This window comes from Sphaeramia orbicularis, chromosome 16 (assembly GCF_902148855.1).
Source record: "Sphaeramia orbicularis chromosome 16, fSphaOr1.1, whole genome shotgun sequence".
NCBI lineage: Eukaryota > Metazoa > Chordata > Actinopteri > Kurtiformes > Apogonidae > Sphaeramia > Sphaeramia orbicularis.
The window spans coordinates 44,814,702-44,826,590 of record NC_043972.1 but is presented as its reverse complement, the minus strand read 5'-3'; the positions used below and the strand labels follow the sequence as shown (position 1 = coordinate 44,826,590).

General features: G+C 39.6%; 2 protein-coding genes across 3 annotated transcripts; one reads left to right on the top strand and one right to left on the bottom strand.

Annotated features, from left to right (window-relative positions):
• The first annotated feature begins 1,580 nt into the window (after window positions 1–1,580).
• LOC115435821 (tyrosine-protein phosphatase non-receptor type substrate 1-like) lies at window positions 1,581–4,606 on the top strand. Its single transcript, XM_030158432.1, has 2 exons — window positions 1,581–1,911; window positions 4,167–4,606. Exons 1-2 carry the CDS (start codon window positions 1,581–1,583, stop codon window positions 4,604–4,606), a joined length of 771 nt encoding a protein of 256 aa, XP_030014292.1.
• Window positions 4,607–9,049: 4,443 nt separating this feature from the next.
• Window positions 9,050–11,517, bottom strand: LOC115434874 (free fatty acid receptor 2-like). 2 transcript variants are annotated; one of them, XM_030157003.1, is made up of 2 exons: window positions 11,427–11,517; window positions 9,050–10,809 (listed from the first exon to the last, which is right to left on the bottom strand). In XM_030157003.1, exon 2 carries the CDS (start codon window positions 10,565–10,567, stop codon window positions 9,539–9,541), a length of 1,029 nt encoding a protein of 342 aa, XP_030012863.1. In that variant the 5' UTR covers window positions 10,568–10,809; window positions 11,427–11,517; the 3' UTR covers window positions 9,050–9,538. The 2 variants fall into 2 exon arrangements, with proteins under 2 accessions (XP_030012863.1, XP_030012865.1); XM_030157005.1 differs by having other exon boundaries at window positions 9,050–10,806; window positions 11,427–11,510.
• Between the last annotated feature and the right edge of the window lie 372 nt (window positions 11,518–11,889).

Here is an 11,889-nt window from a genome sequence, read left to right as displayed (position 1 = left end):
TAGTACAACCAGTACAGGTAGACTTGAACCCAACACTTTAATAATGACTCAATTATGGACAAGTTGGGGAGTTTTAAAACTATTTTCGTTTCGTACAGTTGTTTGGGCAGCCTTTCACTGAGAACCCACAGCTGATTTTTTGGGAAGTAAAGGATTATAAATGATAAACTGTAAAGTAATTGCACTTCTGCTGTTGAACAGAAGTAAGACTACAAAATGAGGAGATGTGGAAGTACGATACCTTAAGCAAAGATTGAGGTTAGCTGAACTTTAACTGTACTGTTAATAACACTTAATATTTTGTAATTCCTCCTCAAATTACAGGCTGTGGCACAAGACCATTTTTCACAACGATGAATGTATTTTGTACGTGTAGTGGGTCAAAACTGAGAAGGCCTTTACACAACCAATCTTGTTTTGACTATTAAAAACCCTCAACACTACAGTGGAGGTACATGAAAACTGACAGACAGACCTGTGGAGTAATGGCAGCAGTATTTGCTTACTGTTGCACTGTGGTTTCTGTCAGCATGCAGACACAATCCCCATTTGTTTGCCAAGACACTGACATGTGTTATTTTCTCACCCCTGACGGCCTCTGAGATTCAGGTTTCAGTTCGAGCATGACCTATTAATGAACCATCACCTCGCACCTTCCAGTGCAGCAGAATAAGCTGACGCCATCACATTTTAAAGTACAGTACGGGAGCCTCAAACTTGAGCGTGGCAGAGCAAATTATTTCACCACTCACAACTCTTGACTCTTGGAATCAACAGCAACATGGCCGAACCGCTTCATGTGTGTTTGCTCCTTTCATTGTCAGGTCAGTCGAAGCATAACATCATGACACAAACTGTATTGACTTTGTATAATGTGCCAAATTCGATTATTTTTTTAAGCGTCTGATTGCCTTTGCTGAGCTTGTTTTGTAACAGGATCTATTTCAGATGTTGGAGATTTAATTTTGGAATGAAATATTACACAGTTTGCCATACATGACAATAATTTACACAGATGCAGTCAAGTGTAGTACGCAGATGCCAAGAATGAACGCTTAATCACTGGTAAAATCTTGTAAAATAAATGTAGACAGCAGAGACACAACCTGTTTTTTGGTGCTGTCTGGTCTGCCTTTTTGTCTGCTCTCCAACTGTGAGTGACTCAGTGATTTGCTTATCTTATCTGCAATATTTCATCATCACACTTAATAATCACTTCATCACGCTTAGGTAGATAAGCAGTCACTACAATCAAACAGTCATTTCAAAGCTGTTGAAACATGTCGTACTTGTCTGCATTGGTCTTTGTTGGGGAGGTTTTTTCTTTTTCTTTCTTTTTTTTTTTTTTTGAAAGCATTTATTGTTGTGATGTTTATCACACCAGGAGCCATTGAGTGCATTTTAAAAAATCACACTAAATTGACTTCCAATTTTATCCTCCGTTCTTAGATTGTTTCTGTCTGGCAAAGCTGGGCCCCACATATCACTCAGGCATACTAAACACACACATTTAAAGTGTTTGTATTTGACCCAGCTCTGCCCTGTACTCCCAAAAAGTTTGTGCTTGACATGTTGTATTAATGGCTGTGTCTTTAGTCCTGACAGCAACCCCGCAGGGACTGAGGGTTAGACAGTACCCTCCCTCCCTCAGTGTGATGCGGGGTGAGACAGCAACCCTGTCTTGTCATTTCGAAGTTGAATCCCCCAAGTACGGGGTTCAGTGGTTCAGAATGAAGTCGGTAAAGGAGCTCATCCCAAAGTCATCCAGGGAAAGCGTCGTGGAGAAGAATCAAACCTCATATCTGGTGATCACTGAGGTAGCACTGGAGGATTCTGGGTGGTATTACTGTGAGGTAAACGTCCTGCAAGAAGACCCGGAGTGGGGCAACGGCACAGAGCTGATCATTTTGGGTGAGAAACAAATGACTCGCTCCTGAATTGAACATGACCATAATTCATTAGGTTGCCATGGTTGGCTGATGTCGCCATGCTGGTAATTGTGTCTCATTTGTATCTTTTGTGCACTGGAGCCACGGCATTTAGTGTGAGTTAGTTCGATAAAAGCACCGGTGTGGACCATGCATCACCATAAAAGTAACGGCCGAGTTCAATCTATAAAAATTCAAGTCATGTGAAATTCCCTTAGAGTTCATCTTTTTGCCTGAGCAGTTTCATGACAGATCTAGAAATAATCACCCCGGCACCATGCGCGGTGCCTTGTATCGATCTTGCCCAGGGAATTGAAACTCACCAGAAAACAAGGCAGGGAGGGATGGCCAAATTATTATGTGGAAATCCTTCATGCGGAAGAAAAGCTTCTTTTTGATTTTCTCTGGATGCAATGCTGCCTCCGCAAAATAACACATTTCCCAGTTTTCCATTTTGTAATTATTGTAACAGTAATTTGCATTAAGAGTGATATAGAAGTATTAGTATAACACTGTAAAATATGTGTGCAAAACTTTAATAAACTAAATCTATCTATCTATCTATCTATCTATCTATCTATCTATCTATCTATCTGTCTGTCTGTCTGTCTGTCTGTCTGTCTAACATGGAAATAGTCAGGTATAAATTATTTAAATTCATTCTTAAGTAAACAAAGTACATTGTTCCATTCTACTTATTGTATTGTATAATTTACATGTCAGATAGATCATTTCTCAAGTTTATATAATTTCTGTTTTATATAATTTTTCTTCGAAATGCTCCAGTTGTGTTAAAGTGTATTCAGCTTCTGTTCAGTGATTAGTGTTTTATTATACTTTACATATTTGCCTTTCTACCAGCGTTATCACAGCTACTGTTCTCATATATTTTCATAACTATCATTACTTCCTCTGTTTGAGTTTTGTTCTCTGCTGCTGAGACTACCCTATTATTAATACCGGATCTACTAATGGTTAACGTGAATAAAAACATGCAAACTCATTGCACATCCAAAAAAAATGTACAAACTGATCTACTAACATTGTGCACTAAGGGTTGTGTCTTTCAAAGGTGCAAAATAGTGCCTCTGCATCCATTTAGTATGTTTACCACAATGAATATGGAATATGGAGAGTTTACACGCAATTGTGTACGTGCTGGGAGGAGAAAATGTAAATATATTAATTTAGCACATGCAAAGTGATTTATCAAACCCGAAAGCAATTTTGCTGATAGAAACTGTGTCTATATATAACACGTCTTAAAAGGAGGTGCAAACGGTTTGTATGTGTAATTGCGCACACATGGAAGTGGTTATTGTCGCAAGAAGGAGACATCGAAATGATGAGACAAGATACAGAGAATGCATTTTTCTTTCTCGTGTGAACATTTTTGGAATGAATGAGGAATCACTCATTAAAACATATGGCCTGTCCAGCCTTGTCATTTTGGAGCTGTTGGAGGAAGTCAGAGCAGATTTGGAGCCACGAGAAGGAGTCACACAATACCTGCAATGACTAAACTCCTGGCAAGTTTACATTTTTTTTTGCATTTGGGTTATTGCAGCGTACGGTTTTCAGATATGCTGTCTGAAGTCCTAAATGCCATGTCGCACTGGATGGCCAGGTTTATTAGGTTTATCCACACACTCAGGACTCCTTGAATGAAACCAAACAAGGATTCTTTGCTGTAGCTCATTTAAGTGTTTATTTGCTTCATCTACCAACACCTCTAATTCTATAGCAGGGGTGGCCAACCTGGTCCTGGAGAGCCACTATCCTGCATGTTTTAGATGTTTCCCTCTTCCAGCACACCTAATGGTCGTTATCAGGCTTCTGCAGAGCTTGATGATAGGCTTATCCTTTGAATCAGGTGTGTTGGAAGAGGGATACATCTAAAACATGCAGGATAGTGGCTCTCCAGCACCAGGGTTGGCCACCCCTGTTCTATAGGGTCGACTTTAGATTTGCGCTTCCGTCTCTCCAAACTCACCATGCTGCAAACCAACAAAAAAACATGCATAACCCTCATTTAAGTAGGCTTGTCTCCAACGTGTTCGCACCTGTTGTCATTTAAGCAGTCACTCTTAGTAAATCACCTGCAAACTGCGGTTCAACCCCACACGCAAAATTCTAGATTGTGCACACAAATTAGTACACGCAAACTGGGATCTTTGTAGATCCTGCCCAGAGTATTAATAGTAACAGGTTTCTTTCTGTTTCATGGTCCATTTTTAGCACCACCGTCTCCTCCTAAAATCTACCTCCAGATTCCCCCAGACCCACGGGCTGGTCGATGGGCTCTTCTGTGCCTCACTGGGGGATTCCACCCGGAAAACCTCACCCTGACCTGGACCTATCAGAGCAAAGCAGACATCGATCCCATGTCAGTCAGCAGCTGCACCGTTCCTGCTTTTAACCCTCACGGTAACCTGTCTGAATCTGAATCCCTGCTGTCCTCTCATTGGTTGGTGAACTCAACGCCCCCACACGAGCCAAAGTGTCTCCAAGTGATGGACAACACCAGTGGGGAAGTTTACCTCCTCAATGTGTTCTTCCTCCCACTTAAAGAGTCTCTGGATGAAACGATCACTTTCACCTGTAGGGTTCACGACCACCCTGCCATGACCTCAGCTCTCAATGCATCATTTACATGGGGTAATTTAAAAACTGTTTGAAAGATGTTTTAAGTCGCTTACAATTATTGGTTTTGCACAAACACGTGTTGCATCAATTCAGGAAGCAGTAACAGTATACCTCAATTACGTTTAATCTTCATCTGGTGATTTTTTTTCTCCATCATTTCAAGTGTCCTAAAGTGTGACTAAATGTTGTACGTATCAGTTGAAATCATTGTTTCAAAAACATATTTTTGGCCGTCTGTGCAGGTTCTCCTTTGCCCAGGTCATCATTCTTCTTGGTAGTTCTTTATGGTTCAACTAAACTGTTTTAGCTCAGTATTTTTGGCTGGTTAGTATGGAAGCCGAGAACAGCCGTGGATTTACATATTATTTATGGTCGTTATAATAAAGATCATGTTCTTGTGATAAATTTATTAATTTAGTTATTTCATAATAGAGAACCATATACAGAACTCAGATGCGAGCATGTACCACATCCTCCATCACAGCCTTCAAGAGCTGCTGCTGACGTGTGCTGTACAGAGCAGACCACACATTCAACAACAACTTACAAGTTACAGTAACTACGAGAACAGGAACTTTGTTATCTTGAGATAATGAATTAATGTATTTCATTATCATGAGATAACAACCATAAAATAATATGTAAATCCTCTGTCGTTCTCGGCTTCCGTACTTAGAGTGACACTTCTAAATATTTTGACAGCTATTGCTTCATACCAGAAACCTGTCAGAGGTTTCTGGTATCAGAGCTGTAGCAAACATCGAGCACTTGTGTAAATTTACACTCCACCAGAAGTGAATTAAATTAAAATGGTGGCAATTATCTGATCTCTGTGAAACCTTCAGCCTTAGCCTGCAGTTAAAGATACTCACAACTGGGTTTATCTCTTTGTTTGGATATCTCTTCCCAAAATGAAGTTGACTGCTTTATTTTAGTTGTTGCATGCTGCTCTACCTTTTTTATGCACAAAAAAAGATAATGGTGCTGTTCTTTTGTAATGCTGGTTATATTTTATAATCTTCTCAGGCCTTTCCCACCTCCAACAATTAGTCATCCATTCAGTTAATATTGACTGAAAGAAAGAAAGTTAAATGTCAACTATTTTGAAAACTGAAACTCTTTTAGTCCTTGGTTTTATCTTGACAGACAGTTTGACTTTAGCTCTAATTTCCTCTGTTTATTAAGCAGAAATAGTCATAATTAACAGAAAACTTTATTTGTGAAAGGTACATCAAAGCACTTTTCAACACTTCCTTAACTGTTTCCAAATCAGTTCCTCTTGTATGTCAGTGGATAGAGCCTATTTATTACTTAACAGAGCTTTTACTGTATAAATGTCATCTTTCTGTTGTGCTAGTAAGTTTCTTCAATTTCACATTTTCTTGAAAAACTAATGCACACACCTTCAGTGACTCAAACTAGACAACAACTCTAAAGATGAGTGACTTGAACCAATAATTTGCAATTGACTCCTCGTTTGTATTTAAAGAAATATGGTACGATTGTAGTTATGGCTTCAGCTATTTAAAGCTCATGTCATTACAGGGCTTGACAAAGATGGGTATTTCACAAAATTGGATTAGACACTAAGGTTAAAATGTTATCGAACAAATCTATCTATCTATCTATCTATCTATCTATCTATCTATCTATCTATCTATCTATCTATCTATCTATAAATATAAATATAAATATATATATACAGGGTGTCCCATAAGCCTCCATACATAGGAGACATAATACATATGGTTCTAACATGTATTTCTTTATATTTCTTCTTTATAGTTCTTCAGCAGTGGAGGACACGCATTGAAATGTGTTCCCGACAAAATGGCAGTCATATAGAGCATATTATATGAATAAAAATGGTTTATGTCAAGAAACGTTTATTTTTTCTATGTATGGAGACTTATGGGACACCCTGTATACATATATATATATATATATATATATATATATATATATATATATATATTTAGGGTTAGACACATTTCTAATGAACAACCACAAACCTGAAACATGTTAATCTAGCATTAGTAAAAATAACATCATATTACATGCAGGGAGCTGGTAATGTGCTAGCCAACTTATAAGTTAATGTTGTTGTCACTAGAGAAGCATTGATGAACTTGGTGTCAAGGATTTTCATGGAAAAAATGAGTCAAGTCCTCTTCATAGGAATCAGTGTGTGCTTTGTAACCAACAGAGACATTCATTAGCTCAGAGATAGACTAAGCTAATGTCAAAAAATGAACAAATCCCAGCACAGACTGCAGCTTCATATAAGCACATACAAATCATACATATTGAACTTGTAAATGTCAGGATGGCTTCACCACTGAAGACAGAACCTACCTATAGCTGGTGTACAGGGCTCGAAAATCCATTTAGTTAATTCAGACATTTTCCTTCCAACTGGATTACGGGGTTTCACATAGTACCACCAGTCGCCTGCTCAGTGTCTGCCCTACTTGACTGTTAATGTGGGTCAGACATCGATCATTCCAAGGCAACAGATTGCCTGCAATACTGAATACTTGAAGAAATTAATGATTTTTCCAATCAATGTTTAAACACCTCTCCTCCCAGGAAGGAGGCGAATGTCAATCAACCAAAGCCAGTTCAACCTTCCTGATACAATTCTGTTACACTCAATAGCAGAAGTCACTGATAATCAGTGTCGACCCCCTTTTTTTTTAATTCTGCTTTCCAGAGGCCTCCCCTAATGAGCTGATATTCCACTTGAATATGTTCAAGATGTGTTTCATCTCTGCTGTGACCGGCGTGCTTTTATTGGAAGGTGAGTGGTATAAACAACCTCTTGGCAAGAATTACAGGAAGTTGTTATAAAAGTGATATTTAATTTAGGTGATCTTGCTTTCCACAGCAGTCAAACATTTCAGCGTGCAGAGAAAATTATGTCTGCCATGTGAGTACAATGCTCTCTTTTGCCTTTGGCAAACACATCAGGCATACACATACACACCAGACTGTTTTTTTTTTCTTACTGCTTTATCCCTGACCCTATCACAGATTGTTCAGAAAAAGTCAACACTGACGCAACAACCAATTATTGTCTTCCAGGAAATACAAAATTAAATAGCAGAGACAACAAAAAGGAATGGCGGCTCATCTCAGAAGACCAACCTTCGACAAACAACATACAAATTCAAGTCCGTAGACATCACACAAATATACACATTAAAGTTGAATGAGAAGTTAATTGTGCACTTCTATGATTTCATGTAGATTAATACAAAGTTTACTCTTGTTTTCTCTCTCATTCGCATCTTTCGCTTCCTTCCCAGATGCTGTGCTATACATTCTCCAAATATTGATGCAAAACTGATTCCTTTCTGCACATCAAAGCTGTTTATCTCTGCATCGCTGCGGTGTGCTGACTAGCGTGTTTTCGGATTTGCTTTTTGAGTCGGGGGCCGGTAGCCTGCAAAATCGTGCTCATTTACGCGGGCCTGGTGTGTCAGAATGAATGCTTCATGCACGGTGCACCTGTCAAAGAGACACAGTGATCAGCTCAACCTCCGCACAGGCTTTAATCCTCATAAAACAGGATTACAGTAAATGCCAGAGCTTGCTTGTGTGATAGCATTGTTTACAATATGTATGCGGCGTGTGGGGTGAGATCTTGATTCATCTGTTGGAAGAAGTTCATTTTATATATAGTCCTGCCCACACCACCAAATACGGCCAGTAATAATAACCATTTAATTCAGAACAAGCTGATTTATCTGCAGTATTGTGTTGTATCCAGCATGTACCTCGTTGATGAATGTGCGAATAAATATGTATACAGTATTAAATGATTATTGAAGACTGTTCAACAAATGCTAATACGTTTTTAATTAAACTATCTTTGTGGATGTGATACCTTTGAAAACCTGTGTTTTATCTAACGTTACAGGTATATTGGTCATTAGTTTGAATTTTACATAATGTGGATTCTTACATGTCTCTTTATAAACAAATCAGTCCTTATCTCCCCAACACACACACAACACACATTACTTCACAAACTAGTCTATTAGTCATATATTACATAAATGTATTATGATATCATTTGCTTATGAAAATAGTCAGTGTGTTATTTGTCTTCATCTCCTTTCATCCGATTTCATGCTCACAGATACAGTAAATACATAAACAAACAGAGCTCACTGATGCACATTGACATGAGTCTGAGTCATAAATTATATAAAATATATTTTTATGACTTATAAGAAAATTAGTTACACATTTTGTCCCCTGTACTTGCGACTACAGGTTTCAGTTCTGTGCATTTGCATGAGAAAGGACAAAAGCATGGAACATACAGTAGTAAAATAACAGTTATTTTCATATCAAAAGCTGAGTTCTAGCTTTACTGCACATGGAGGATGGTTTTGTATACAAGACATATGAGGCATACTTGAATGTACACATAGGACGTCTCATATTTCTTTTTTTTCATCATCCTACATCATACAATACACAAGAGCCGCTTTGTTACAAACAAACAGCATATTGTGTCCATGGTTAAAGCTGGAAGGAAAACCTTATCGCTTGTTGCTCAGAGATGACGTCCATGGCTGTTGCTTAGATATACATGTTGGTGATGTTTCAAACAAAACTTTCCACAACACCTGACAGCATTAATTCAGACCTTATTAAATCCTGCTGTTAGAAGAAATATTTCTCATTTGAATGTGACAGTTACAATCCACTGGGGATTTACACTTTGCATTGCAGCAAACCTGTTAAATACAGATATTTTGTTTTCTTTTTGCTGGTTTATTTCCAAAAAGGAAGTCACTCATAGGTGATGCAAACGGAAACATGTCGCATTGTACACAGTAAGTCCTACCCTTTCCTCCAGTGTAAAAACATAAACAGCATTAATTTCCTGTTTCCAGGAATGAAGAAATAAATTAGTGAAGGTAGCCGCTTACAGCTCCCTTTCAGACAGCTTAGATAGTATTGGTCTCCTCTTGTTTGCTTTCCTTATCTTTTGCAGTCTTGTTAATTCTCAAGGCTCTGAACATGTGACAGGACGTGCACCTGCGCAGGTGGCTTTTAACTTCTTCCAACACACTACCTACAGTCCCTCTCACAGCTGACGAGGAGAAATAGAAAATAAGAGGATCTAGGCAAGCGTTGAAGGTGCTGCACAGCAGGGCCTTGTCTCTCCAGTCCGGGCTTTTCCATGTGATATAACCCACGATGTGCGAGACATTATAGGGGCCAAAACATAAAGCGAACACCACCAGTGTTCCTAAAGCCATGCCAATAGCCCGCAGACGCCGGCGCCGATCAATATGATGTAACTTGGACAGGATCCTGATGAAGTTGATGTAGCAAAAACTGGAAATCAGGAACGGGATGCAAAAGAGGACCAAACAGAGCTCCAAACGGACTGGCAGAAGGATATCCAGCTGGGCATCTGTGAAATTTTCATAACAAACCTCTTCATTTCTTTTATTTTCAACGGAGGCAGACAAAATTGAGGCGTTGTGGGTTGATGTGCTATTTGGGGGGCCTTCTGAATCTGTGGTGATAAAGGGTATGATGAACACGATGCTCAGGTGGGCGATGGAGAAAATCCAGAAGAAGATACTGGCAGCAACAGCGTACACAGGCCGCCGTTTGAGGGAGTGTTGGATGGGGAACGCAACACCCAGGTAGCGCTCAACGCTAACAGCAGTGAGGAAGAAGGTACTGTTGTAGATGGTCATGTAGAAGATGAAACCAGACAGGGGGCAAAGGGGGTAGGGCATGTCCCAGATCATATCGTTCATAACCTCCTGCATCTTGAAAGGCAGGAAGAGAAGAAAGAGGAGGTCAGAGATGGTCAGATTGAGGAGGAGGATGTCTATCGGGGTGGGTTTTTGCCTCACTTTCCTACAAAAAGTGTAAAAGGCGAGGACATTGGCCGGGAAGCCCAGCACAAAGGTCACGACATAGACGGACAGACACAGTCCGGTGTGGCACTCCTGCATGGTGGCCTCGGTCAAATTCAGCCAGTCAAGAAACGGAGACGTGTCACATAATGTCCTTAACTCTGGGAGAATGAATGCACTGCGGCGTAGGGAGGTTTGATGTGTCAGGCAGGACCAACCACAGGAGACCAAGGCTTCTTATTGGGTCATTGGCCTGGAACAAACCCGACGAGACAGCGTGGTTTTCCTGTCCCCACCGATAAACCAACGCTCATCGTTTTCCTCAAGGGCTTTGAGCTCTGCTGATAAGACAGAATGGAAAGAGATTACCACACTGCACAGCACAGTGTCTCGACCTATTGTCCACCTGACACTTGGTTTTAACACTGCACTGCTATACTCTTCCTACTTTGAGGGTTAGCCTATACCAGCTGAAAGACCAGGAAGAAAGCAGGAGATAAACTCTGTTTTCTCTACTGTATATTCCGTCTTAATTCGACTCTATATATCTACTTAAGGGTTTATTGTACTTCTGAATTATCTCTTAATGAGGAGCAAGTGTTTTGGTTTGACACATGAGTTTGTATGCAAGACATAATACACTGTTAAAACATCCTCCATGTCATAAATACTGCACAACGATGCTTTTATCATTAACTCCCAAACCCGGTTCTCACTAAATTCACAAATACCGGACATGTAGTGAAAGTGATCACCCTCGTAAATATAATGACTTAACTACAGCAGGGAAATGAGAGTCTCAAAGCTGGCACGGCTTCCCTAAACTACTTTATACTCACAACAATGCCTGTGTCTAAATACAATGTGCAAACAAAAGTAAGGACAATAAGATCTATACAACAAATATACAATAGAAAGTAAAAAAGTAAAAGTATTGATTAAACTAAGAGATCCTTACCCTTCAGGTAATGAGCTGCCTCAGACGACAGAAAACAGAAGCTCAACACTTATAGTCTGGTGACAAAGCAGGGGGGAAGTTTTGGTTGCCTTTTAGGGTGATGTGATGAAACAAAAGAAGTGCCTCCAATTTAAGCAACTGAAAGACTTCCTCCTTGTTTGCTTTTTGTGGTTTGTCACTACCTTCTCAAGTATTTTTGTGATGCTTCTAAGTAACTGCATGTGGCTTACCTTTATTCCACTGTGTGTTTTCCTCGGCACTCCCACATGTAGCGATTGCTCAACTGTTTTATTTGATCTCCTCTGTACACCAGCCTACCTGCTGTCAGCTGACACGTCCCCCTATTTACATGATAATCCAAACATCCAGCACAAATAATAGAAATTCTTATTAGAGAGATGCTGCCAAATTTATCATATCTCCCATACGCGCCAATCACAGTTTGTGCAGTAATGGTTGCCCT

Coding starts and splice junctions, on each gene's coding strand:
- LOC115434874 (XM_030157003.1), bottom strand. CDS start 10,567: ATGCAGGAGTGCCACACCGGACTGTGTCTGTCCGTCTATGTCGTGACC.
- LOC115435821 (XM_030158432.1), top strand. CDS start 1,581: ATGGCTGTGTCTTTAGTCCTGACAGCAACCCCGCAGGGACTGAGGGTT. Junction 1,912..4,166: donor CACAGAGCTGATCATTTTGG/GTGAGAAACAAA, acceptor GTCCATTTTTAG/CACCACCGTCTCCTCCTAAA.